The 25,479-nt window shown below is 39.1% G+C and overlaps 1 protein-coding gene and 1 long non-coding RNA gene across 12 annotated transcripts in view; one reads left to right on the top strand and one right to left on the bottom strand.

The window, feature by feature from the left end:
- LOC115839613 (uncharacterized) overlaps positions 1–21,243 on the bottom strand; it is a 47,210-nt gene extending 25,967 nt beyond the window's left edge. For both annotated transcript variants that reach the window (XR_011377621.1, XR_004034117.3), the window contains exons 1-3: positions 20,929–21,243; positions 18,378–18,459; positions 2,327–2,516 (exon numbers count right to left, since the gene is read on the bottom strand). This is a non-coding gene — a long non-coding RNA (uncharacterized lncRNA). The remainder of the gene's footprint in view (positions 1–2,326; positions 2,517–18,377; positions 18,460–20,928) is intronic.
- The window catches only part of NUCB2 (nucleobindin 2), a 49,384-nt gene continuing 44,994 nt past the window's right edge, over positions 21,090–25,479 (top strand). For 4 of the 10 annotated variants that reach the window (XM_060303457.2, XM_060303459.2, XM_060303458.2 and 1 more), the window contains exon 1: positions 21,090–21,283. In XM_060303457.2, coding sequence (XP_060159440.1) covers positions 21,212–21,283 — 72 coding nt within the window. In that variant the 5' untranslated portion in view covers positions 21,090–21,211. Of the gene's footprint in view, positions 21,364–21,506; positions 21,608–25,479 lie in introns of those variants that run through there. The other 6 variants (XM_070046139.1, XM_070046137.1, XM_060303462.2 and 3 more) reach the window with 3 other exon arrangements.

Raw genomic sequence — 25,479 nt, 5'->3', positions numbered from 1 at the left:
AAACCATAAGCAAGACGAAAAGACAACCCTCAGAATGGGAGAAAATATTTGCAAACGAAACAACAGACAAAGGATTAATCTCCAAAATATACAAACAGCTCATGGAGCTCAATATCAAAAAAACAAACAATTCAATTAAAAAATAGGCAGAAGACCTAAATAGACATTTCACCAAAGAAGACATACAGATGGCCAAGAGGCATATGAAAAGATGCTCAGCATCACTAATTATTAGAGAAATGCAAATCAAAACTACAATGAGGTATCACCTCACACTGGTCAGAATGGCCATCATCAAAAAATCTAGAAACAATAAATGCTGGAAAGGGTGTGGTGAAAAAGGAACCCTCCTGCACTGGTGGTGGGAATGTAAACTGATAACAGCCACTATGGAGAACAGTATGGAGGTTCCTTAAAAAACTAGAAGTAGAACTACCATATGACCCAGCAATCCCACTACTGGGCATATACCCTGAGAAAACCACAATTCAAAATGAGACATGTACCACAATGTCATTGCAGCACTATTTACAGTAGCCAGGACATGGAACCAACCTAAATGTCCATCGACAGATGAATGGATAAAGATGTGGCATATATACAATGGAATATTACTCAGCCATAAAAAGAAACAAAATTGAGTTATTTGTAGTGAGGTGGATGGACCTAGAGACGGTCATACAGAGTGAAGTAAGTCAGAAAGAGAAAAACAAATACTGTATGCTAACACATATACATGGGATCTAAAAAAAAAAATGGTACTGATGAACCTAGTGGCAGGGCAGGAATAAAGACGTAGACGAAGAGAATGGACTTGAGGACATGGTTAGGAGAGGGGGAAGCTGGGGCAAAGTGAGACTAGCATCGACATATATACACTACTGAATGTAAAATAGCTAGTGGGAAGCAGCGGTATAGCACAGGGAGATAAGTCCGGTGCTTTGCAATGACCTACAGAGGGGGGATAGGGAGGATGCGAGGGAGGCTCAAGAGGGAGGGGATATGGGGACATATGTATGCATATGGCTGATTCACTTTGGTGTACAACAGAAACTAATATAGTATTGTGAAGCAATTATACTACAATAAAGATTTTTTTTTTTTTTTAAAAAAGAATGCACATGGGCTTCCCTGGTGGCGCAGTGGTTGAGAGTCCGCCTGCCGATGCAGGGGACACGGGTTCGTGCCCCGGTCCCGAATATCCCACATGCCACGGAGCAGCTGGGCCCGTAAGCCATGGCCGCTGGGCCTGTGCGTCCAGAGCCTGTGCTCCGCAACGGGAGAGGCCACAACAGTGAGAGGCCCGCTTACCGCAAAAAAAAAAAAAAAAAAAAAAAGAATGCATAGTGGAGGAAGGAGAGGATGAGTACTAAATGAAGCCTTCAGATCAAATGCAGCAATAGATGCTGTAGCTCTTCCAACACACCTCCCTCAGGAAGCAAGTTTCCCCTCAGAAAGAGAGGCCCATGGGCAGCATGGAGGAGGTGCTCCCTGTACAGTACAGAGAAGTAGGTCTGCATGGCACAATAGGTGGACTATGGCAGCTATGAGCTCTCAGGTCTCTGACTCCAGGGACCATAACTGACTGTAGGCCTCTGCTGTTGTGCTTGGAAATTCATCCTTATGTTTGTGCCAAGGCCATGCTTCCCTAGCCAGTGACTGAGCACAGCAAGGATACTAAGGTAGGCCCCTTCCTAGGAGACTTGTTGCTCTTCTTATGGAGACTTCAGCTGGAAGGCTACCTGATGGCCTGGAAAAGTTTTCTTAGAACTGCATGGCTGTCTAAGCATTCCCCCCTTCCTCCCTTCCTCCCTTTATCCCTCCCTCCCTCCCTCCCTCCTGTCTTTCCTTCCTCCTTCCCTCCCTTCCTCTCTCCTTTCCTTCTTTCCTTCCTTCTTCCCTCTTTCCTCCCTTCTTCCCTTCTTTCCTCCCTTCCTTCCTTCCTTCTATCCTTCACTCAGGGTCAGAGCTGTACTGCAGTCTGACAGATCTCCCAGCCTTCTCTGGCTCCCTACCCATTTTCTCTCTCAAAGACATTTCCCTTAATAAATTCCTTGCACATTTAATCCTGTCTTGATGTCTGCTTTTCAGAGGACCCAGGAAATGAACTAACTACCAATCAGCCATCCATTCATCTATTTGTATAGAACCCTGAGTTTATTCTGATTCCCTCAATTTCACTCTATTACCATAGGGTTCATTCTAGCCTTCTTCCTTTCCATATTTGAACTCATTTCTGACAGTGAGAAATCTAGAAATTATTCACATATGTTTACTAAGTTTCTCTGTCTTAGAATGCACAAAAGGTAGTTTCAGAATTACTAACTTGGGCTTCCCTGGTGGTGCAGTGGTTGAGAGTCCACCTGCCGATGCAGGAGACACGGGTTCATGACCCGGTCCGGGAAGATCCCACATGCCGCGGAGCGGCTGGGCCCGTGAGCCATGGTTGCTGAGCCTGCGCGTCCGGAGCCTGTGCTCCGCAATGGGAGAGGCCACAACAGTGAGAGGCCCGCGTACTGCAAAAAACAAAAACAAAAACAGAATTACTAACTTGCTCCATGGCAAAAAGCAAACTAACAAACTAGAGTTTAAAACTTGCTTACAGATATTTTGGATTTAACACCAAATGCAAAGGCAATAAGCACAAAAGTAAACAAGTGGGACTACATCAAACTAAAAAGCTTCTGCACAGAAAACAAAACCATCAACAAAATGAAAAGGCAACCTATGGAGTAGGAGAAAATATTTGCAAATCATATATCTGATAAGGGGTTAATATTGAAAAAATATAAGGAACTCATCAAACTCAATAGCAAAAAACCAAATAACCCAATTAAAAAATGGGCAAAGGGGCAAACTATTATATATAGAATGGATAAAAAACAAGGTCCTACTGTACAGCATACGGAACTGTATTCAATATCCTGTGATAAACCATAATGGAAAAGAATACAGAAAAGAATGTATATATATGTATAACTGTCACTTTGCTGTACAGCAGAAATTAATACAACATTGTAAATCAACCATACTTCAATAAAATAATGGGCAAAGGTTCTGAATAGATATTTCTCCAAAGAAAACATACAAATGACCAACAGGTACGTGAAAAGGTGCTCAGCGTTATTAATCATCAGAGAAATGCAAATCAAAACCACAATGAGATATCAACTCATACCTGTTATTTAGTTCATGATTTCAGTTATGGGCTAATTCCATTGCCAAGGAAAGTGCCAGACTGATCCATAGCCTAAACTGGAACCCATACCCAAGATTAGACCTGCTGACCAATCCTATTTCAGTATATGTGCTGCCAGAGCAAGCACTGACCAATCCTAGCATATCAGTTCAGAAACCAGTTTACAATCCAGCCAGAATCCCAGCCAGTACCATCTCAGTATAATGTTGTACCCAGAGTTGTGTCGACACAGATAGACAAACACGTCCTCAGCTAAGAGATCAGTCCAACTCAGAACATAGTTATGTGCCAGTCCACCTTGACGTAGAAACCAAACAACTCCTGACTAACCCAGATTAGGGCCAAGGCCTGGTTTCTGATGGCCCAGAACCCAAAATATGCTGGCTCATTCCCAGACCCATTCATTCATTAATTTATTCAACAAGGCTTTAGTGCAGGCCTACTAGGCTTCAGGCACTGTGGTAAGTGTTCACGCTTATCTGGGCATGGGATGATTCCAGAGAGGCTTGCATCAATCACCCTAGTGGTGTAAATGCAGGGTCCAGCTCCTCTTCCTGTTGTGGTCAACACTTCCAGACTAGTGTCACCAGATAAATTTTCACAGATTTTTCTCATGACATCATATTCTGCTTAATCCCCTTATGGCAATTTTTAAGAAATGATTATTTATTTATTTGGTTGCTCCAGGTCTTAGTCGTGGCAGACAGTCTTCTTAGTTGCAGCAGGCAGGCTTCTTAGTTGCGGCTCGCTGGCTCCTTAGTTGTGGCATGAGAACTCTTAGTTGCAGCACGCATGTGGGATCTAGTTCCCTGACCAGGGATCGAACCCGGGCCTCCTGCATTGGGCGCACGGAGTCTTAACCACTGCGCCACCAGGGAAGTCCCCCCCCATAACCTTTTGACCTAGTAGATTTCTATACTTGCTTATGACCATTCATTCAACACATTTATTAAATGTCTTTAGATTGCTAGGCCCTGGAGAAACGAAAATACTGCCTTTAAGTAAGTCACCGTGTTTAATTCTACCCAAGGAGATTAATAAATTAAAAAAAACTACTGCAGTTCTAAAATAAAGGTATAAGTTCTTTAATAAAGGTATCTTCAAAATTCTATGAGAGCCTAATAAACGAGTTGTTTCTTTTCTTTCTTTTTTTTTTTTGGCCATGCCACGCGGCATGTGGGATCTTAATTCCCTGACCAGGGATTGAACCTGTGATCCCCCTTCATTGGAAGCATGGAGTCTTAACTGCTGCACCACCGCGGAAGTCCCAGAGTTTTTTTTTTAATGCTAGGAAGGTATAGTTAGAGAAAGTGATTTCTCTACTGTTCTTTGAAAAATGACTAGTTTAGTGAGAGAGAAAAACATTACAAGAAAAGAAGCAGTCTGTGCCAAGGCATGCAGGCAGTGAGGAGAATAGGATGCCCCAAGGACAAACAGTTGGTGATGCTATGGAATGTCTTATTCTTTGGAGACATGATGGTTTATACCACTTAGGGATAATGAGATTTGTTCTAAACTTGACCCATGGATGTTTGACACAAAGGACACTCGACAATATACAAATATATAATAAAAATTATGTCAACATTAGTGAATTTGGGAGGAAAGTATCTTATGAATTAAATTCCATCGATCCAGTTTAATTCCTTGATTAATACATAGACTGCATAATGGAGGCAAAATCCTCTGAGGTCAGAGTGGCAGGATCAGAAAGAATATTATTGGGATTAAAATGGCAAGATATAAACATCCTGCTGCTTCTACTCTTGTCACAATGAATTTTCCAAGGTCTCTATACCTTATGTCATAGATTACCTTCCCCTCCTACAACATTGACTCACCTCTTTGTTATATGGAATTCCTCAAACTAGTGTCACAAACTTAAAAGCCTACAAGTGCTAGGTGGATAATATGAGTAAAGCTGGCTAAGTGGGATTGTAAACTAATAAGTATCTGCCTTGTCCAAAGAGGGAAGCTGTTACTTTGCTCCAGCCAGTTGTTGCCATGTAGGAATACAGGCTAAGGACTGTCAGAACTCCAATATTTTCAAGAGAGAAGCCAGAAATCCTGATTTTTATTATGGGAACTTGTGACTTGGTAACTAGTTGGAAAAAACCCCAACCCTATAAGCAGGTCAAACAACATGTGTATGGGTCTGATTCTACCCCTGGGCACCAGTTGGTTAACTTTTTTAGTTTTCTATGATATCATACTTAAAGGAATGAAGGACTGTTCCATCTCCTGACATTACTGGATTCCCAAATAAGGACTCAACCTCTTTCTCTTGTGAAGAACTATTTTGTACCACCCTCTAGTAATTGCAGTTTGCCCATTCCTTTAAGCATCAAGTTTTATGCTTAAAACCTCTCTTGTGATAACATGAACTATACCAACAATCTTCCCCTCCATTCTTGAATTTCCCTGGCCACACCCTACCCTTTATGACCTCATGAATTGCCCTACCACCTTGGAATGACAACCCATGCCTCCATACCATTGCAATCATTTGCCTATTTCTTTGTATCATGCCCCATGATATCATGTATTAACCTCATTCAGGACTGCAACATAGGATGGGAAGTGGGAAGATAAAATCTGTATGGCATCACAAAAGCATGAGGTTGCTTGGGAAACTTCATGATGTCATAAGAAAATTTCTACATTAAAAGGATCATAGGGACTTCCCTGGTGGCGCAGTGGTTAAGAGTCCACCTGCCAATGCAGGGGACATGGGTTCGAGCCCTGGTTTGGGAGGATCCCACATGCTGCGGAGCAACTAAGCCTGTGTGCCACAACTACTGAGCCTCCGCTCTAGAGCCCATGAGCCACAACTACTGAGCCCGGGTGCCACAACTACTGAAGCCCGCACGCCTAGAGCCCGTGCTCCGCAACAAGAGAAGCCATGACAATGAGAAGCCCACACACCACAACAAAGAGTAGCCCCTGCTCACCACAACTAGAGAAAGCCCGCATGCAGCAACAAAGACCCAACAGAGCCAAAAATAAATAAATAATAAAATAAAATAAAATGGGCAAAGGCCTTGAATAAACATCTCTCTAAAAAAAAAAAAGGATCATAAAAGTTAGAGAAGGATGTGTAAATACTGTGATTTAGATCTCGTTAGAGTGAGTAAAAAGTATAAATTCAGTTTTCCAAGTATTTCAGGCAAACATCTATCATAGTGAAGTTTTATAGGAGATCTCTAAAGAGATTCTGCTTTCTGGATATACTGTTTATTCTTTAGGGGGAGTGAGAGGTTATCTTTTTTTTAACTTCATAAAGTGAAAATCTAGTGATTGGGAATAAGATTTATATAACTACAGTCATTGCACATTATAAGGTTTTTTGCTGAACAGAAACAAAAATTATGAATGTAGCACACAATATTTATTTGATAACATTCCTTATGGCAGCATGACTGAATTTTTTTCTCACTAAATTCTTGTAATCTATGGAACACATACTTCATACTACTTTGTTTCTAGTTTCTTCTTTTTTTTTTTTTTTAGGATTCCTAAGTGGGAGTAAAATTATCATTCTTAGGATGCTATAAAACTTTTTGGGTAGAGATAGTCTAATTTTTAAAGTATGGGACTCTTTAAATTATTGTCATTGTAACATGGATCTAGATATTGTTTTTACTGTCTATTGATTTACTCTTATTAATATTTGTCTCCTTTGTGATGATCACTAATATCAGCAGGCAGAGGACACAATTTCCATTCTCCTTATAAAGGAAAAAAAAGATAAAAACAAGAATCAAATCCCTTTGTCAAAATACTGAGAAAAAACATCCCCAACAACATGAATACCTAAGATAATTAGGTGATTGTCCTTTCATTCACTCATTCATTCAACAAATATGTATTGATTGCCTACTATATGTATCAGACACTGTGCTAGGCTCTGGGTAAATGGTGAAAAACAAATCAAATATGGTCTATACTCTCATGGATCTTCTGGTCTAGTGAAAGAGACAGACAAAAAACAATTAAGGAAAGAAGTGCATATATATGCATACCTATATATGTAAATGAATTTCACATATATGTAAATGTATATATGCATATTATTATGGAGAATAATGGAAAGGAGGAGAGGAAAATTACTTTAGGTTGAGTAGTCAGAGTGGGTTTTTCTGAGGCAATGGCAAGCTGAGTACAAGTGAAGAAGGATCCAGCCATGTAAAATGTAGGGGAAATAGTGGTCTACCGAAGGGGGTATACTTGAGCAAAGGCCTTAGCTGGGAATGGTTTCTAAGAACAACAACAATAAAAAATCAACATGGCTAGAGCAGAAGCAAAAAGAACTACAAGTCTGCAACCTGTGGAACAAAAACCACATCCACAGAAAGACAGACAAAATGAAAAGGCAGAGGACTATGTACCAGATGAAGGAACAAGATAAAACCCCAGAAAAACAACTAAATGAAGTGGAGATAGGCAACCACCCAGAAAAAGAATTCAGAATAATGATAGTGAAGATGATCCAGGTCCTTGGAAAAAGAATGGAGGCAAAGATTGAGAAGATGCAAGGAATGTTTAACAAAGACCTAGAAGAATTAAAGAACAAACACCTAGAAGAATTAAAGAACAAACAGACATGAACAATACAATAACTGAAATGAAAAATACACTGGAAGGAATCAGTATCAGAATAACTGTGGCAGAAGAAAGGATAAGTGACCTGGAAGACAGAATGATGGAATTCACTGCCGTGGAACAGAATAAAGAAAAAAGAATGAAAAGAAATGAAAACAGTCTGAGACCTCTGGGACAACATTAAACGCAACAATATTCACATTATAGGGGTCCTAGAAGGAGAAGAGAGAGAGAAAGGACTGAGAAAATATTTGAAGAGATGACAGTCAAAAACTTCCCTAACATGGGAAAGGAAATAGCCACCCAAGTTAAGGAAGCACAGAGAGTCCCAGGCAAGATAAACCCAAGGAGAAACATGCTGAGACACATAGTAATCAAACTGACAAAAATTAAAGACAAAGAAAATTATTGAAAGCAACAAGGGAAAAATGACAAATAACATACAAGGGAACTTCCATAAGGTTAACGGCTGATTTCTCAGCAGAAACTCTACAAGCCAGAAGGGACTGGCATGATATACTTAAAGTGATGAAAGGGAAGAAACTACAACCAAGATTACTCTACCTGGCAAGGAACTCATTCAGATTCGATGGAGAAATCAAAAGCTTTACAGACAAGGAAAAGCTAAGAGAATTCAGGACCACCAAACCACCTCTACAACAAATGCTAAGGGAACTTCTCTAAGTGGGAAACACAAGAGAAGAAAAGGACCTACTAAAAAAAAAAAAACAATTAAGAAAATGGTAATAGGAACATATATATTGATAATCACCTTAAATGTGAATGGATTAAATGCTCCAACCAAAAGACACAGGCTCACTGAATGGATACAAAAACAAGACCCATATATGTGCTGTCTACAAGAGACCCACTTCAGAACTAGGGACACATACAGACTGAAAGTGAGGGGATGGAAAATGATATTCCATGCAAATGGAAATCAAAAGAAACCTGGAGTAGCAATACACATATCAGATAAAATAGACGTTAAAATAAAGACTATGACAAGAGAAAAAGAAGGACACTACATAATGATCAAAGGATCAATCCAAGAAGAAGATATAACAATTATAAATATATATGCATCCAACATAGGAGCACCTCAATACATAAGGCAACTGCTAACAGCTCTAAAAGAGGAAATCAACAGTAACACAATAATAGTGGGGGACTTTAACACCTCACTTACACCAATGGACATATCATCCAGACTGAAAATTAATAAGGAAAAACAAGCTTTAAATGACACAATAGATAGATTTAATTGATAATTATAGGACATTCCATCCAAAACCAGCAGATTACATTTTCTTCTCAAGTGCACATGGAACATTCTCCAGGATAGATCATATCTTGGGTCACAAATCAAGCCTCAGAAAATTTAAGAAAATTGAAATCATATCAAGCATCTTTTCTGACCACAGCGCTATGAGATTAGAAATAAACTACAGGGCAAACAATGTAAAAAACACAAACACATGAGGCTAAAAAATACACTACTTAATAACCAAGAGATCACTGAAGAAATCAAAGAAGAAATCAAACAACACCTAGAGACAAATGACAACAAAAACACGATGATCCAAAACCTATGGGATGCAGCAAAAGCAGTTCTAAGAGGGAAGTTTATAGCAATACAAGCCTACTTCAAGAAATAAGAAAAATCTCAAATAAACAATCTAACCTTACACCTAAAGGAACTAGAGAAAGAAGAACAAACAAAACCCAAAGTTAGTAGAAGGAAAGAAATCATAAAGATCAGAGCAGAAATAAATGAAATAGAAACAAAGCAAACAATAGCAAAGATCAATAAAACTAAAAGCTGGTTCTTTGAGAAGATAAACAAAACTGATAACCCTTTAGCCAGACTCATCAAGAAAAAGAGGGAGAGGACTCAAATCAATAAGATTAGAAATGAAAAAGAGGTTACAATGGACACTGCAGAAATACAAAGCATCATAAGAGACTACTACAAGCAACTCTATGCCAATAAAATGGACGACCAGGAAGAAACGGACAAATTCTTAGAAAGCTATAACCTTGCAAGACTGAACCAGGAAGAAACAGAAAATACGAACAGACCAATCACAAGTAATGAAATTGAAAGTGTGATTAAAAATCTTCCAAAAAACAAAAGTCCAAGACCACCATCACCCTGATACCCAAACCAGACAAAGATACTACAAAAAAAGAAAATTACAGATCAATATCACTGATTACTATAGATGCAAAAATCCTCAGCAAAATACTAGCAAACAGAATCCAACAACACATTAAAAGGATCATACACCATGATCAAGTGGGATTTATCCCAGGGATGCAAGGATTCTTCACTATATGCAAGTCAATCAATGTGATACACCATATTAGCATATTGAAGTATAAAAACCATATGATCATCTCAATAGATGCAGAAAAAGCTTTTGACAAAATTCAACACCCATTGATGATAAAAACTCTCCAGAAAGTGGGCATTAAAGGAACCTAACTCAACATAATAAAGGCCATATATGACAAACGCACAGCAAACATCATTCTCAATGGTGAAAATCTGAGAGCATTTCCTCTAAGATTAGGAAAAGACAAGGATGTCCATTCTCACCACTATTATGAAACATAGTTTTGGAAGTCCTAGTCACGGCAATCAGAGAAGAAAAAGAAATAAAAGGAATACAAATTGGAAAAGAAGACATAAAACTGTCACTGTTTGCAGATGACATGATATTATACACAGAAAATCCTAAAGATGCCACCAGAAAACTACTAGAGCTAATCAATGAATTTGGTAAAGTTGCAGGATACAAAATTAATGCACAGAAGTCTCTTGCATTCCTATACACTAAGAACGAAAGATCAGAAAGAGAAATTAAGGAAACAATCCCATTCACCATTGCAACAAAAAGAATAAAATACCTAGGAATAAACCTACCTAAGGAGGTAAAAGACCTGTACTCAGAAAACCATAAGACACTGATGAAATAAATCAAAGATGACACAAACAGATGGAGAGATATACCATGTTCTTGGATTGGAAGAATCAATACTGTGAAAATGACTATACTACCCAAAGCAATCTACAGATTCAATGCAATCCATATCAAATTACCAATGGCAATTTTTACAGAACTAGGACAAAAAAATCTTAAAATTTGTATGGAGACACAAAAGACCCCTAATAGCCAAAGCAATCTTGAGGGAAAAAAACGGAGCTGGAGGAATCAGGCTCCCTGACTTCAAACTATACTATAGAGTTACAGTAGTCAAGACAATATGGTACAGACACAAAAGCAGAAATATAGATGAATGGAACAGGATAGAAAGCCCAGAGATAAACCCAAGTACCTATGGTCAACTAATCTATGACAAAGGAGGCAAGGATATACAATGGAGAAAAGACAGTCTCTTAATAAGTAGTACTGGGAAAACTGGATAGCTACATGTAAAAGAATGAAATTAGAACATTCCCTAACACCATACACAAAAATAAACTCAAAATGGATTAAAGACCTAAATGTAAGACAGGACACTATAAAACTCTTAAAGGAAAGCATAGGAAGAACACTCTTTGACATAAATCACAGCAAGATCTTTTTTGACCCACTTGCTAGTAATGGAAATAAAAACAAAAATAAACAAATGGGACCTAATGAAACTTAAAAGCTTTTTCACAGCAAAGGAAACTATAAACAAGATGAAAAGACAACCCTCAGAATGGGAGAAAATATTTGCAAATGAATTGACGGACAAAGGATTAATCTCAAAAATATATAAACAGCTCATTTAGCTCAATATTAAAAAAACAAACAACCCAATTCAAAAATGGGCAGAAGACCTAAATAGACGTTTCTCCAAAGAAGACATACAGATGGCCAAGAAGCACATGAAAAGCTGCTCAACATCATTAATTATTAGAGAAATGTAAATCAAAACTACAATGAGGTATCACCTCACACCAGTTAGAATGGGCATTATCAGAAAATCTACAAACAACAAATGCTGGGGAGGGTGTGGAGAAAAGGGAACCCTCCCGTACTGTTGGTGGGAATGTAAACTGATACAGCCACTATGGAGAACAGTATGGAGCTTCCTTAAAAAACTAAAAATAGAATTATAGTATGACCCAGCAATCCCACTACTGGGCATATACCCAGAGAAAACCGTAACTCAAAAAGACACATGCACCCAAATGTTCATTGCCTCACTATTTACAATAGCCAGGTCATGAAAGCAACTTAAATGCCCACTGACAGACAAATGGATAAAGGAGATGTGGTACATACATACAATGGAATATTACTCAGCCATAAAAAGGAACGGAATCAGGTCATTTGTAGAGTCGTGGATGGAGCTAGAGACTGTCACACAGAGTGAAGTACGTCAGAAAGAAAAACAATTATCATATATTAACACATATATGTGGAATCTAGAAAAATGGTGCAGATGATCAGTTTGCAAGGCAGAAATAATAGACACAGATGTACAGAACAAACATATGGACACCGAGGGAAAGTGGGGTGGGGGTGTGGTGGTGGGATGAATTGGGAGATTGGGATTGACATATATATACTAATATGTATAAAATAGATAAGTAATAGGAGCCTGCTGTATAAAAAATAAATAAAATTCAAAAATCAAACAAAAAAATCAACATGACTAGAGTATAGTGATTGAGAAGGATGGTAGTGAGAAATAAGGTTGAATGGAGAGCTAGGAGACCTCATGAAGAAGCTTGATAGATAGAGCAAGGAGTTTGGAATAGAAGCCATTGTTTTCAAGTAGAGCAGTGCTATGTTTTAAAGATCACCCCAACTGCTGTGTGGAGAATGGAATATAGGTGATCAGAGTGGGTGTAGGACACTACTTTAGAGGCTATCTGCAGTATTCCAGTGAGAAATGATGACTTGGACTGGGTTGGTAGCAGCAGAGAGAGAAGTAGATTATGTATTTCGGAGTAGCGTCAACAGAACTTGCTGATGAATTAGATATGTAATATGAAGGAACATTAAGAATCAGGAATGACTCATAGGGTTTGGCTTGAACAACAGGTGCATTCCATTTACTGAAATGAAAAAGATAGAGTGCTAATAGGTTCTCTGGGAAGCAGATGCTGACACAGAGTTAGGTGTGCAAAAAGTTTCTCAGGGAATAACACTTGTAAAAGGAAAAGAGGCAGAAGCATAGTTGTATAGAGAGAGGTTGCAAGCATGATGCAAACCTGACAAAGTCTCTGCCAGCCCAGTGGGGAGTACCAGAGCACAGACTGCTAGTTAGTAGAGTTCTGTGTTGGACTAGGTCCTTGTACTACCACCTTGCTCATTCATTGGCTGGGAGCCTCCCCAAGAACAGTATGCCATTAGTTATACCCCAAGAAGAGTGTAACTGGCTCTAAAGGTGAGGTGGACCCTGAAACAGGTAAGAGCTGGAATCTGTCAGTTAACCACATTCCTCACAGCTGGGCAGGCAGTCCTTCCTTGAAGGGGGATGTAAGTAAGCACATCTCCATGTCCACCACAGGGAACAACAGGTAGGAAAAGATCAAGAGTTCAGTTTTCGATAGGAGCGGGGCTAAGACAGTTAATTAAATCATTCATTCATCAAATATTTATTGAGCTTCTATAATAGACCATTCAAATGGAAATGTCAGGTGCATAGTTGGTAGCAAGTTCACAAGAGATGTTTGGGCCTGAGATATTTGAGAATTAGCATATATATGATATTTAAGGTCACAGATTGGCTGGCATCACCTACTAAGAGACAAAATGGTTTTTAACCCTGAGAAATATCACTGCTCTAGGGACTGTTTGGAGGCAATTTGGGTCGTCACACTGACTAAGGGGACAAGGGGGACACTACTGGCATTTAGTGGGTAGGGTCTAGGAGTGTAAAACATCCTGAAATACATGGGAAATTCTACTCAGTGAAGAAGTGTCCAACATAAAATGCCAATAGAGCCTGGGTGGAAAAATTGGCTGTAGACAGAGAAGTGGTCCCAGAACCAAGCCTTGGGACATTCCAACTCTTAGAAGTTGGGTAATGGAGAAGAAGCTGGCAAAGGAGACCAAAAAAGGAGTACCTAGAAAGGTAGAAGGAAAACTAGAAGTGAGTGGTGTCAGATGCCAAGAGTGCAGAGTGTTTCAAGGAGAGAGGCAGGTCAGCAGCAAAGAACGTTGCTGAGCAGTTGAATATGATGAGGACAGAAAAGTGTCCACTCAAAGGAGAGCTTAATACTGTAAGAGCCATCTCAGAGGAGTGGTGGAGATGGAAGCCAGATGGGCACAAGCTGAGAGTAAAGGGAGGGGAGCAAGCAGAGAAAGGAAATTTTTAAAGGAATTTGAATAAACAATAAGCAGAGAAACAAGATGGAGGATGATTTGGGGTCAAGGGAAGGATTTTATTTCAAATATTTTATTATCAAAGTTTTAAACATGCAGGAAGTTGAAAGAATATTACAATAAATCTCACTAAGTTCTATCATTAACATTTTACTATGCTTGCTTTATCATATATATATATTTTTTATGTGGACTATTTTTAAAGTCTTTATTGAATTTGTTGCAATATTGCTTCTGTTTTATGTTTTGGTGTTTTGGCCGTGAGGCATATGGGATCTTAGCTCCCTGACCACGGATCGAACCCACACCGCCTGCGTTGGAAGGCAAGGACTGCCAGGGACTTCCCTATCACATCTTTTTATATATCCATAAGGAAGGAATTTCTAAAGATGAAAAACACTCCTAGAGCATGTTTGTATGCCTACAGTGTGATTCAACAGGTACGGAAGATTAATGAAAAAAGAAAGAAAGAGAATAACCAAGTGAGAAATGAAGCCCTTGAGAACTGAGGGAGGGGAACAGGATTCAGAGTACAGGTAAAGGGATTGCCTTTTGTTGTTACAGAGGGAAAAAAGAGCAAATGGTTACAGAATCATGGTGGTTTGTGGATTTAACTCAAAATGGATTAAAGACGTGAATATAAGACGTGAAACGATAAAACTCCTAGAAGAACTTCAACATAGGTGGTAAGTTCCTGAACATCAATCTTGTTGATGATTTTTTGGATTTGACACCAAAAGCAAAGGTAATAAAAGCAAAAATAAACAAGTGGGACTACATCAAATTAAAAAGCTTTTGCACTGCAAAGTAAAACATCAACAAAATGAAAAGGCAACCTATGGGATGGGGGAAAATATTTGCCAATCCTATATCTGATAAGGGGTTAATATCCAAAAATAAAAAGAACTCATACAACCCAATAACAAAAAACCAAATAATCCAATTTAAAAATGGGCAAAGGACTGGAATAAACATTTTTCCAAAGAAGATATTCAAATGGCCAACAGGTACATGAAAAGGTGCTCAACATCACTAATCTTCAGGGAAATGCAAATCAAAACCATGAGATATCACCTCACACCTGTGAGAATGGCTGTTACCAAAAAGACAAGAAATAAGTGTTGGTTCAGTATCCTATGATAAACCATAATGGAAAAGGATATATATATATACATAAAAGAATGTATATGTATGGGTAACTGAATCACTTTGCTGTACAGCAGAAATTAACGCAACATTGTAAATCAACTGTACTTCAATAAAAAATAAAAAAGAAATGTGTTGATATGGATGTGGAAAAAAGGGAACCCTAGTGCACCGTTGGTGGGAATGTAAGTTCATACAGCCACTATGGAAAACGGTATGGAGTTTCCTCAAAAAATTAAAAATAGAATTACCATATGATCCAGCAATTCCACTGCTGGATATTTATCCAAAGGAAATGAAAATCCTAACTTGAAAAGATACCTGCATCCCTGTGTTCACTGCAGCATTATTTACAATAACCATGACATAGAAGCAACCTAAGTGTCCATCAGTGAATGAATGGATAATGAAAATGTGATATATATCTATATCACATTTTCATAATATATATATAATTATATATATATATATATGCATATGCAAGATGGAATCTCCACCACTCCTCTGAGATGGCTTTTACAGTATTAAGCTCTCCTTTGAGTGGACACTTTTCTGTCCTCATCTTATTCAACTGCTCAGCAGCATTCTTTGCTGCTGACCTGTCTCTCTCCTTGAAAGACTTTGCACTCTTGGCATATATATATATATATATATATATATATATATATATATGAATATTATTTAGCCATTAGAAAAAGAAGAAAGTCCTGCCATTTGTGACAACACGGATGAATGCCGATGGCATTATGCTAAGTGAAATAAGTCAGAGAAAGACAAATACCATGTGATCTCACTATATATGGAATCTAAAAAACAAAAATAAAAACATGAACTCATAGATACAGAGAACAGATTGGTGGTTGCCAGAGGCAGTGGGTGGACAGTGGGTGAAATGGGTGAAGGTGGTCAAAAGGTACAAACTTCCAATTATAAAATAAATGATCCTAGGGATGTAAAGTACAGCATGGTGACTATATGGTTTATTATATTTTAATTTAATTAAAACAATTTTTAAATTGTGGTATAGTTGATTTACAATGTTGTGTTAGTTTCACGTGTACAGCAAAGTACATGTATCCAGTCTTTTTTAGATTTCTTCCCATGTAGGCCATTACAGACTATTGAGTAGAGTTCCCTGTGTTATACAGTAGGTTCTTATTAGTTATCTATTTTATATATAGTAGTGTGTTTATGTCAATCCCAATCTTCCAATTTATCCCTTCCCCCCCTTATACCCTGGTAATCATAAGTTTATTTTCTACATCTGTAACTCTATTTCTGTTTTATAGATAAATTCATTTGTACCCTTTTTTTAGATTCCACATATAAGTGATATCATATGATGTTTGTCTTTCTCCATCTGACTTACTTCACTTAGTATGACAATCTCTAGGTCCATCCATGTTGCTGCAAGTGGCATTATTTCGTTCTTTTTTATGGCTGAGTAACATTCCATTGTATATATGTACCACATCTTCTTTATCCATTCCTCTGTTGACGGACATTTAGGTTGCTTCCATGTCCTGGCTATTGTAAATAGTGCTGCAATGAACACTGGGGTGCATGTATCTTTTCGAATTATGGTTTTCTCTGGATATATGCCAAGGAGTGGGATTGCTGAATCATATGGTAGCTCTACTTTTAGTTTTTTAAGGAACCTCCATACTATTCTCCATAGTGGTTATACTGGTTTACATTCCCACCAGCAGTGTAGGAGGGTTCCCTTTTCTCCACACCCTCTCCAGCATTTATCATTTGTAGATTTTTTTGATGGTGGCCATTCTGACCGGTGTGAGTGATACCTCATTGTAGTTCTGATTTGCATTTCTCTAATAACTTGTGATGTTGAAGCATCTTTTCACGTGCTTTTTAACCATTTGTATGTTTTCTTTGGAGAAATGTCTATTGAGATCTTCTGCCCATTTTTCTGATTGGGTTGTTTGTTTTTTTGATATTGAGCTGCATGTGATGTTTGTATATTTTGGAGATTCATCCCTTGTAGGTTGCTTTGCTTGCAAATATTTTCTCCTATTCTAATGGTTGTCTTATGGTTTCCTTTGCTATGCAAAAGCTTTTAAGTTTAATTAGGTTTTTATTTTAATTTTTATTGGAATATAGTTGATTTACAATGTTGTGTTAGTTTTACGTGTACAGCAAAGTGAATCAGTTATACATATACATATATCCATCTTTTTTAGATTCTTTTCCCATATAGGTCCTTACAGAGTATTGAGTAGAGTTCCCTGTGCTATACAGCTGGTCCTTTACATAGTGTGAAATACTGTATTTCACATTTGAAAGTTGCTAAAGAGAGTAAATCTTAAGTCTCAGCACAAGAAAAAACAATTGTATCTATGTGTGGTGATAGACATTAACTAGACATATTGTGGTGATCATTTTGCAATATATACACATTGAATATGTAATATTGAAACATTATGTTGTATACTTGAAACTAATATAAATGATATATGTCAATTATATCTCAATAAAATAAAGAAAAAAAAAGGCTGATGTGATGAAGTTTGATCTAGGGACTACCAATACTAGTATTGCTAGTACTGCTAGTATTGCAACACTAGGGTATCACCCTAGTGTTTGTTAGAAATGCAGAATCTCAGGCCTCATTGTAGATCTACTGAATCAGAATCTGCATTTTAATAAGACCCCCCAGGTAATCTGTATGCACATTAAAGTTTGAGAAGCAATGGATTAGGGGATTTGACGAAGGTGAACATTTTTGCAGTCGGGATATTGACAAATGATTCTGGGTGAATTATCAAGATCAAAGGTTAGCAATTTTTTTTTTGTAAAGAGTCAGGTAGTAAATATATTTGGCTTTGAGGGCCATAGATTCTCCATTACAACCACTCAACCTTGCCCTTGTAATTCAAAAGCAATCAGAGACAATACATAGGCAAATGAGTGTGGCTGTTGAGAATGGCTGTGTTCCAATAAAACTATTTACAAAAACAGGCAGTTGGGTGATTTGGCCCAAGGGCCTAGTTTGCTGACCACTGACCTAGATCGTAATCAAACTGTTAAGTCTTGGTGCCCATGTACAGTGTACTGTGGTTTTCCTCTTTCTGATTACTTACTGTCTCTTGTAAGTACTCCTGCCTCCCTCTCCCCCATTCTGAACACAGTGAAGAACTTGGCCAAGTGATGTCCTGTGGGATCCTAGAAGTGAGAAGGAGAAAATTGAAGTGTTAAAAAGCCAGAATCTCTCTGACACCTTTTTTTTTTTTTTTTTCCTAGAAGACCAAGGTATGGGGCAGGCTTCACATCAGCTGGTTCTCTGGAGTTGTTTCCCTTTTATTTTCTCCAGTAAACTCATTTTGAGCTTTTCCTCTGAGCCAAGAAAAATCAAGCAAAGATATTTTATCCTTGCTTAGACCAGGTTGAGCAATAGCCCCTTGATGGCAGTGGCAGTGTTAATCAGAGAGGAGTTCAGAGGTAACAGGCTGGGGGCTTGCAGGGGTGGAGGGGGCAGAGAAATAATATTTATTGAGCATCTCTTCTCTAACAGTTTACATACATCCTTTGAACCCTTACCGTAAGTTCAATATTATGCTCCCAGGTTACAGATGGAGAAACTGAGACTAATATTGTATCAGACATTAATATAGCACTTACTGTGTGCCAGGCACTGCTCTGCTTTACAAATATAAACACATTCAATCCTCACAAGTCTATGAGGTGGGAACTATTATTGCCTCCATGTTATAGGTGAGGAAGCTATGCTATGGAGAGAGGTTAAGTAACTTGCCAGAAGATACTCTACGAATAAAGACAGAACTGAGTTTTTAATCCAGGCAGGGCTGGGACCCAGGTCTGGCTCCAAAGTCTTGTTTTTCCCTCTCCAAGTTTGGGGTTTTACCTCTTAAGTAATAACATTTCCTTATAAGTCCCTCACATGAGCTCATAGTTCCAGGGCTCACTATCAACATTCCTATTTTTCTCTACCACAAGATAGTCTTTACTAGTATAAGAGATGCTGTTGCCTGCTTTACAGGCACACGACATTCTGAAATACCTTCCTCAGTGATCTCTCCTAATCCTGAGTCTTACTGTTTCATCTTTGTTTTCCTGTCTTTCTTGTTTTCTTCTTCTTTCACCCCAGAATATTGCTGAGAATACTGCCAGCATCTCAGCCACCAAGCTAGTGTTATCTTTTTCTTTTCATTGTGTTGTTGGACTAATCCAATTTCTCATTTTCCATTCTTCTTCTCCACTGGATTACTAGATAATAGTAATAAATAATATTTATCTAGATAAATAATCTAGATAGATTATTACAAGATCTTTCAGGGTCTCCCCTTAAAGGGTTTATCCCAATTTTTAGGGCTTAGATCAGGCACAGTGTGCTTGGCCCTTTGGTAGATAGTGGGTAATAAAAATGTGGAAGATAGCTCCTGCCTTTGATGTATTTACAGTTTAGTGTTTTCCACAGTGATGGGATGTGGTATTGTCTCCTGACCTAACAGTAACATTGTTTACTAATGGTACATAACCAATGCCCCCATATTAGTATTTCTCATGTTTTTCAAATAGAAATTTAGTCCTCCTATACCATAACCTCTTGAATATACTTTCTTTCTCTAGTGTTTTCACTTTTCAATCTCTCCATCAGAACCGAATATGATTATTTTCCTCACATTTGTCTCTGCTATTAAACCCTCAGTGAAGGCAGAGTCATAACATTCTAGGACTTTCATGATGATAAGGGAGATAGTTTGAGATTTTAAGAAAATGGACAAGTGTTTCCTCCTTAACCTTCAAAACAGCTTAACCTCCAGGCACTGTTGTAAGTATACAGATGAGAGGTGTGTAAGAGTAAAGACTGCTGGTCTTGGAATCCAGAGACCTGAATTATAGCCGTAGCTCAGCCACTAAAGTGAGAAGGGCTAACATTTACTGAGCACTTACTATATGCCTGTCACTTTTCTATTAACTTATGCTGTAAGGAGGAGGGTACTATTATTCTCATTTTACAGACAAAGAAAGTGAGGCACAGAGCACTTAAGTAACGCTGCGAGACAAGGAATTGGTTTGACATAGGCAGTCTGGCTCCAAATTTGTGACTTAGCTACTATTCTCTATTACTTCCTGATAAAAAAGAATCTACCATTACTAACATATATGCAACAGGTTCTATACAGGTTTTCTGGAATCTTATCTAATCTTCACTAACAACTCTGAGGTATATACTATTTTTCACAAGGGAGAAAACTAAGGCTCGGAGAAAGATGCCAATATTTGGCAGACTTAAGTTTTGAAACCAGCCTTGAGGCTCCAACAGCTTCTCTAACCCTCGACCACTAATATCTTTGAAGCTGAGTTTTCCTATCTTTAAAATGAGGGTTGTGGAGTAGATGTCTCAATTCTATGAGAAGGGTGTGAAGAAAAGACAGATGTCCGCAGCTGGGTGTGAGACAAGGTGAAATAAAAGCAATCAAGCCATAGTGGCCCAGGGCCCAGCAAAACGGGGGTGGGTGCGGTTACAAATATGAGGAAGATTCCCGCCATGGAGGAGGCCCGGGGTGTTAGACCCAAGCGAGGCCTGTGGGCGAAAACAAGCCTAACAGCCTGTCTCTGACCAGTCCGGGAGCTGCCGGCGCGGACCGGCGGCCGAAGGGGAGGAGATACCTGGGTTTTTGTCCGCGTCCCGGGTAAGCACCTCACCCACCCAAATCCTGCTCCACAGGACTCTCCATGAAAGCCAGAGAAGGAAGGGGCGCGGCTTCTCAGCCCGCGCCGCAGAGCGCCACGTCCCTCCTGGCTCACCCTCCCCGGGGCTTCTACGCGTTAGCTCTCCACACCGCCCGCCTCCAAGCCCTCCGGCGCGGCCTGGTCTCCGCCCTTGCCAATCGGCACCTTCCACTCTTCGGGTAGGACCAATTAGCGGCTGCTGGGGCCCGGGGCGGTCGCCATGGCAGCAAGGAGGCGGGAGCGCGCGGTGGGTAGAAGTACAGAGCAGAGCTGCCGGCTGGGGGCTGGAGAGGTAGGTCCGTGCGCTGCAAGCGTTCAGCAGGCGGAGCTTCGCGTGTGGAGACGCGGCTTCGTAAGGCCGGCGGTCTCGAGGTGGGTGAGGATCTGCACCGCGGGAGGCTGGGGTGGGTCCTGAGATAAAGCTCAGGTATTCGCCTACCCTGCCCCGGCAGTAAGGATGGTGGGAGCTCCACGGCTGGGCGGGCACGGTGGAGAGTGGCTTCCAGCCCGAGCTTGAGACGCGGGGTCTCTTTCTCCGTTCCACTCGCTGCCGGGCACCCATGCTTTCTTTGCGGTCGATGAAAGTGGCAGGCTCTTGGCGAGGAGCAGGCGGGGGGTGAGTGCAGGTCCAAGTCCCAGTCTGGGCTCCAGCCCGGCCTTGGCAGGTTGATGGGCGAGGGAGGTGCCCCCTGGTGAGACTGATGCTCACCACCGGCTGAGGCGCAGGAGCTAAGATAGGCCGGTGAATCCTGCTCTTCTGCCGGTTCTGTTCAGCCGGCAACCGCTGACATTAGGGGAGGAGAAAGTTCGTGCCGGGTGTGGTATTGTTTTCTCTAAGTGACAAATCGTTAGGTGTGAGATGATGGTACAGGGTTTGAGCAGGATGGTACTTCCTTGTTGCACCTGCTAAATAGTGACTGAGTAAAATGTGGTTATTGTTGTGGTTGGTGCTGGCAGTGGTCTTGGATGGCAATTATTTTATAATGTCAAGAAAGAAAATATGGACATAAACCATTGAACCATTACTCTCATTTCTGGGAGACAGAACCTCTTGAAAGTCTCAGTGTCCGCTAAACTCCTAAATTGGATAATGTCCATTTACACAATTGAATAAGTAAGTGCTGCTGTCTAAGCCTTTTATTAAGGCTATTAAATTCATGAGTGACTATGAGCACCAAACTATATATTACCTGGGTTAAAAGAGGGGGGAGGAGGGAGAAGGGAGGTTAAATGCAATTATATCTGATACTCAATGTTGTCTGAAGGAGATTGTGGACTTTCCTTATAAGAACTGAAAGAATTGATGAGGTATTTGCTTTAAGGAATTCATTAAAAGTAGTATGACTAGTAGTATAATAGATTTGGATCCATTAACTTATAGCTTCTTTTACAGCCTACTTAAATTACTTGTTTCTTAAGACCTTCCCTGGTAAACTCTGTTGAATAGTGTCAGCCAATATCCAGATTCTTGCATCTTGTTCCTCATAGATATTGCCTCGAGACTCATTCTGATTTAAGCCGAGTGTTAGTTCTTGTTTTACAAAACTTGAAAACCAAGTTCAACAAACATTGAACCAACAGATGTTTCAACAATTCTTCCTCAGTTAGTAGAGTCAAAATTTTAAGAAAAAAATGGAAATTAGAATTAGAAATGAAATCTCAAATAATATCCCTCTTGTTATTAGGGTAAACATAGGAACTTCTGGGCTTCCCTGGTGGCGCAGTGGTTGAGAGTCCGCCTGCCGATGCAGGGGACGCGGGTTCATGACCCGGTCTGGGAAGCTCCCATATGCCGCAGAGCGGCTGGGCCCGTGAGCCATGGCCGCTGAGCTGTGCGTCTGGAGCCTGTGCTCTGCAACTGGAGAGGCCACAACAGTGAGAGGCCCTCATACAGCAAAAAACCAAACAAACAAAAAAACCCATAGGAACTTCTGTTTCTCATCTTGGTCTTTAAATTCTCCATGATCTGGTCCAGCTTTTCAAGATAAGTGAAAAATTCATTTGTCTCCTTGTGGTTACCTATGTTGTTCTCCTTCTATTTTAGTTTTACCCATTTTGCAAGGGTGAAGTCCATGTTGTGTTTACCTTTCTATGATCTCCCGAGGTACTTATTGTTCATACCACACATTTTATATATACCCTTTCAGTATGCTTTTTGCCAAGTTGGTTTGTGCTCTGTAAATACCAGTTAAAATGAAATGCACAATTAAGGCAATAAGGGTACCTTTCAAAACACTAGTTATTGATTATGGGCACTAATATAGAGTATCAGTAACATGATCAATCCAGTGTCTTTTTATTTTGGGATATGTTATGTACCTCTATAGACATACCAAACTAATTTTGTGTTATTTGGAATAATATTTAAATTCCTTTCCACTTTCTAAGGACCCTTTAGATGACTGAAGTGTGCAAAATACCCTTTTAAGTACTGGGTAGCTGGAGGAATCAAGTGTAGGATTTCAAAATGTACTGAAAATAATTCTTAAAGTCAATAATCTTTTAAGTATTGTAATTGAGTTGACTATATTTGGCATGATAGGTGATTAACTTTTTCTAAGTAATTGAAGGTCTAGAAAGGGGAAATTGTTATTTTTCTGTTTAATACATGCAATTAGTTTATAGGCTTTAAAAAACAGGCTCCTAACAATTTAAAATAATTTATTCAAGGAAAAGTGTTGATCACTTTAATGATTTTCAATCTAAAATTTTTAAAAACCACCACAATATGGTAAAAAGTACATTTACTTAGAATTAAATGGCCAGATTCCAATCCTGGCTCTGCCAAATGATCTCGGCCAACTCAGTTAACCTCCCTGTGCCTTATAACCTTTTATAAAAGTAGGGTCTGAACCGAACGACCTCTAAGATCATTTCTGGTCCCAGCATTCTCTGATTTTAACAATTTAAAGCAGCCTAATGGAAAATGAGATAGCAGTTGCATGCTTTTATTTTTGCCAGTTTTGTGTTTGTTTGTTTTTTCTTTGTTGTTTTTGGCAGAGCTTCCTGACATACTGTATTTTAATTATTGAAGTACAGTATGTGTAAATAATGAAGACATTGTAATTTTAATATATTTAAAATTCTTACTGTTGCTCATATGTTTATTGAGTATACATATGAGCAACAGTAACTGCTTTTCAGAAGCCTTATCATCAAGGATACTGTAGGGGAGAGGGAGAGATAAATTAGGAGTTTGAGATTAACATATACACACTACTACACACTACTATATATAAAATAAACAAGGACCTACTGTATAGCATAGGAAACTATATTCAATATCTTGTAATAACCTATAGTGGAAAAGAATCTGAAAAAGAATAAATATAAATATATATATAACTGAATCACTTTGCTGTATACCTGCAAGTAACACAACATTGTAAATTAACTATACTTCAATTAAAAGAATGGTTAATTTAAAAAAAAGAATACTGAAACTGTCTTTTAAGGTTGGAAAAAAAGGCAATATACTGGTTTTCTTGATTGGTGTCCTTTTCTACAGATATGAGCAGCAGAGACACTAAGATCTATGCTGATATATTGATACAGGGAAGGGTTGGAGTCCAGCTCAGCTGGTCATACATCTGATGTTTTATTTTTTTTAATTTTTTAATTTTAGAAAGTTTCTTTTTTCATATATATTTTATTTTAAATTTTATTTATTTAGTTGTTTATTTTGTCTGCGTTGGGTCTTCCCTGCTGCTCGCAGGCTTTTGTCTAGTTGCGGCGAGCAGGGGCTACTGTTTGTTGAGGTGCGCGGGCTTCTCATTGCGGTGGCTTCTCTTGTTGCGGAGCATGGGCTGTAGACGCGTGGGCTTCAGTACTTGCAGCATGCTGTGCTCAGTAGTTGTGGCTCGTGGGCTCTAGAGCGTAGGCTTGGTAGTTGTGGCGCATGGGCTTAGTTGCTGCACGGCATGTGGGATCTTCCTGGACTAGGGCTCGATCCTATGTCCCCTGCACTGGCAGGCGGATTCTTAACCACCGCGCCACCAGGGAAGCCCGGAAGCTCTGTTTTAATTCCAGGGAGGAAGAGATTGTGTTCTTCTTTTGTTGGATGTATTCTTTTCATTGGCCTACAGCTGCATCAGGACTTTGGCTATGGCAATGCTCAGAGGAGAGCTCTAACATGGCCTTTCAAAAAATGACATTTAAGGTTGTATGTCAAACTGGTTTATTGCTTTTTAAGTTCAATGACTTTGGGTGTTTACAGCACAGATTTAATTTAAATATATAGATATTAAATTTTCAAGACAGGAAGGGCATTACTGTTTATGGAGCATTTACTATTGCCAGTACTGTGCTAGTTACATTGTATTCATTCTTATTTTCATCCAGTCAAAAACTTATGGAGAAGTATTAGTTCAATTTTATAGATAGGAAAATCGAGACTCAGAGAGTCAAATAGCTTGCCAGTAAATGAGGGTGTTTAGGATTAAATCTGCTGTTTATTTTTATTTTTTTATATAAATATATTTTTTTGCG

The sequence above is a fragment of the Globicephala melas genome, chromosome 8 (genome assembly GCF_963455315.2).
Source record: "Globicephala melas chromosome 8, mGloMel1.2, whole genome shotgun sequence".
NCBI lineage: Eukaryota > Metazoa > Chordata > Mammalia > Artiodactyla > Delphinidae > Globicephala > Globicephala melas.
Note: the sequence above shows the minus strand (reverse complement) of the source record. Positions and strands in the feature narration are given on the sequence as shown.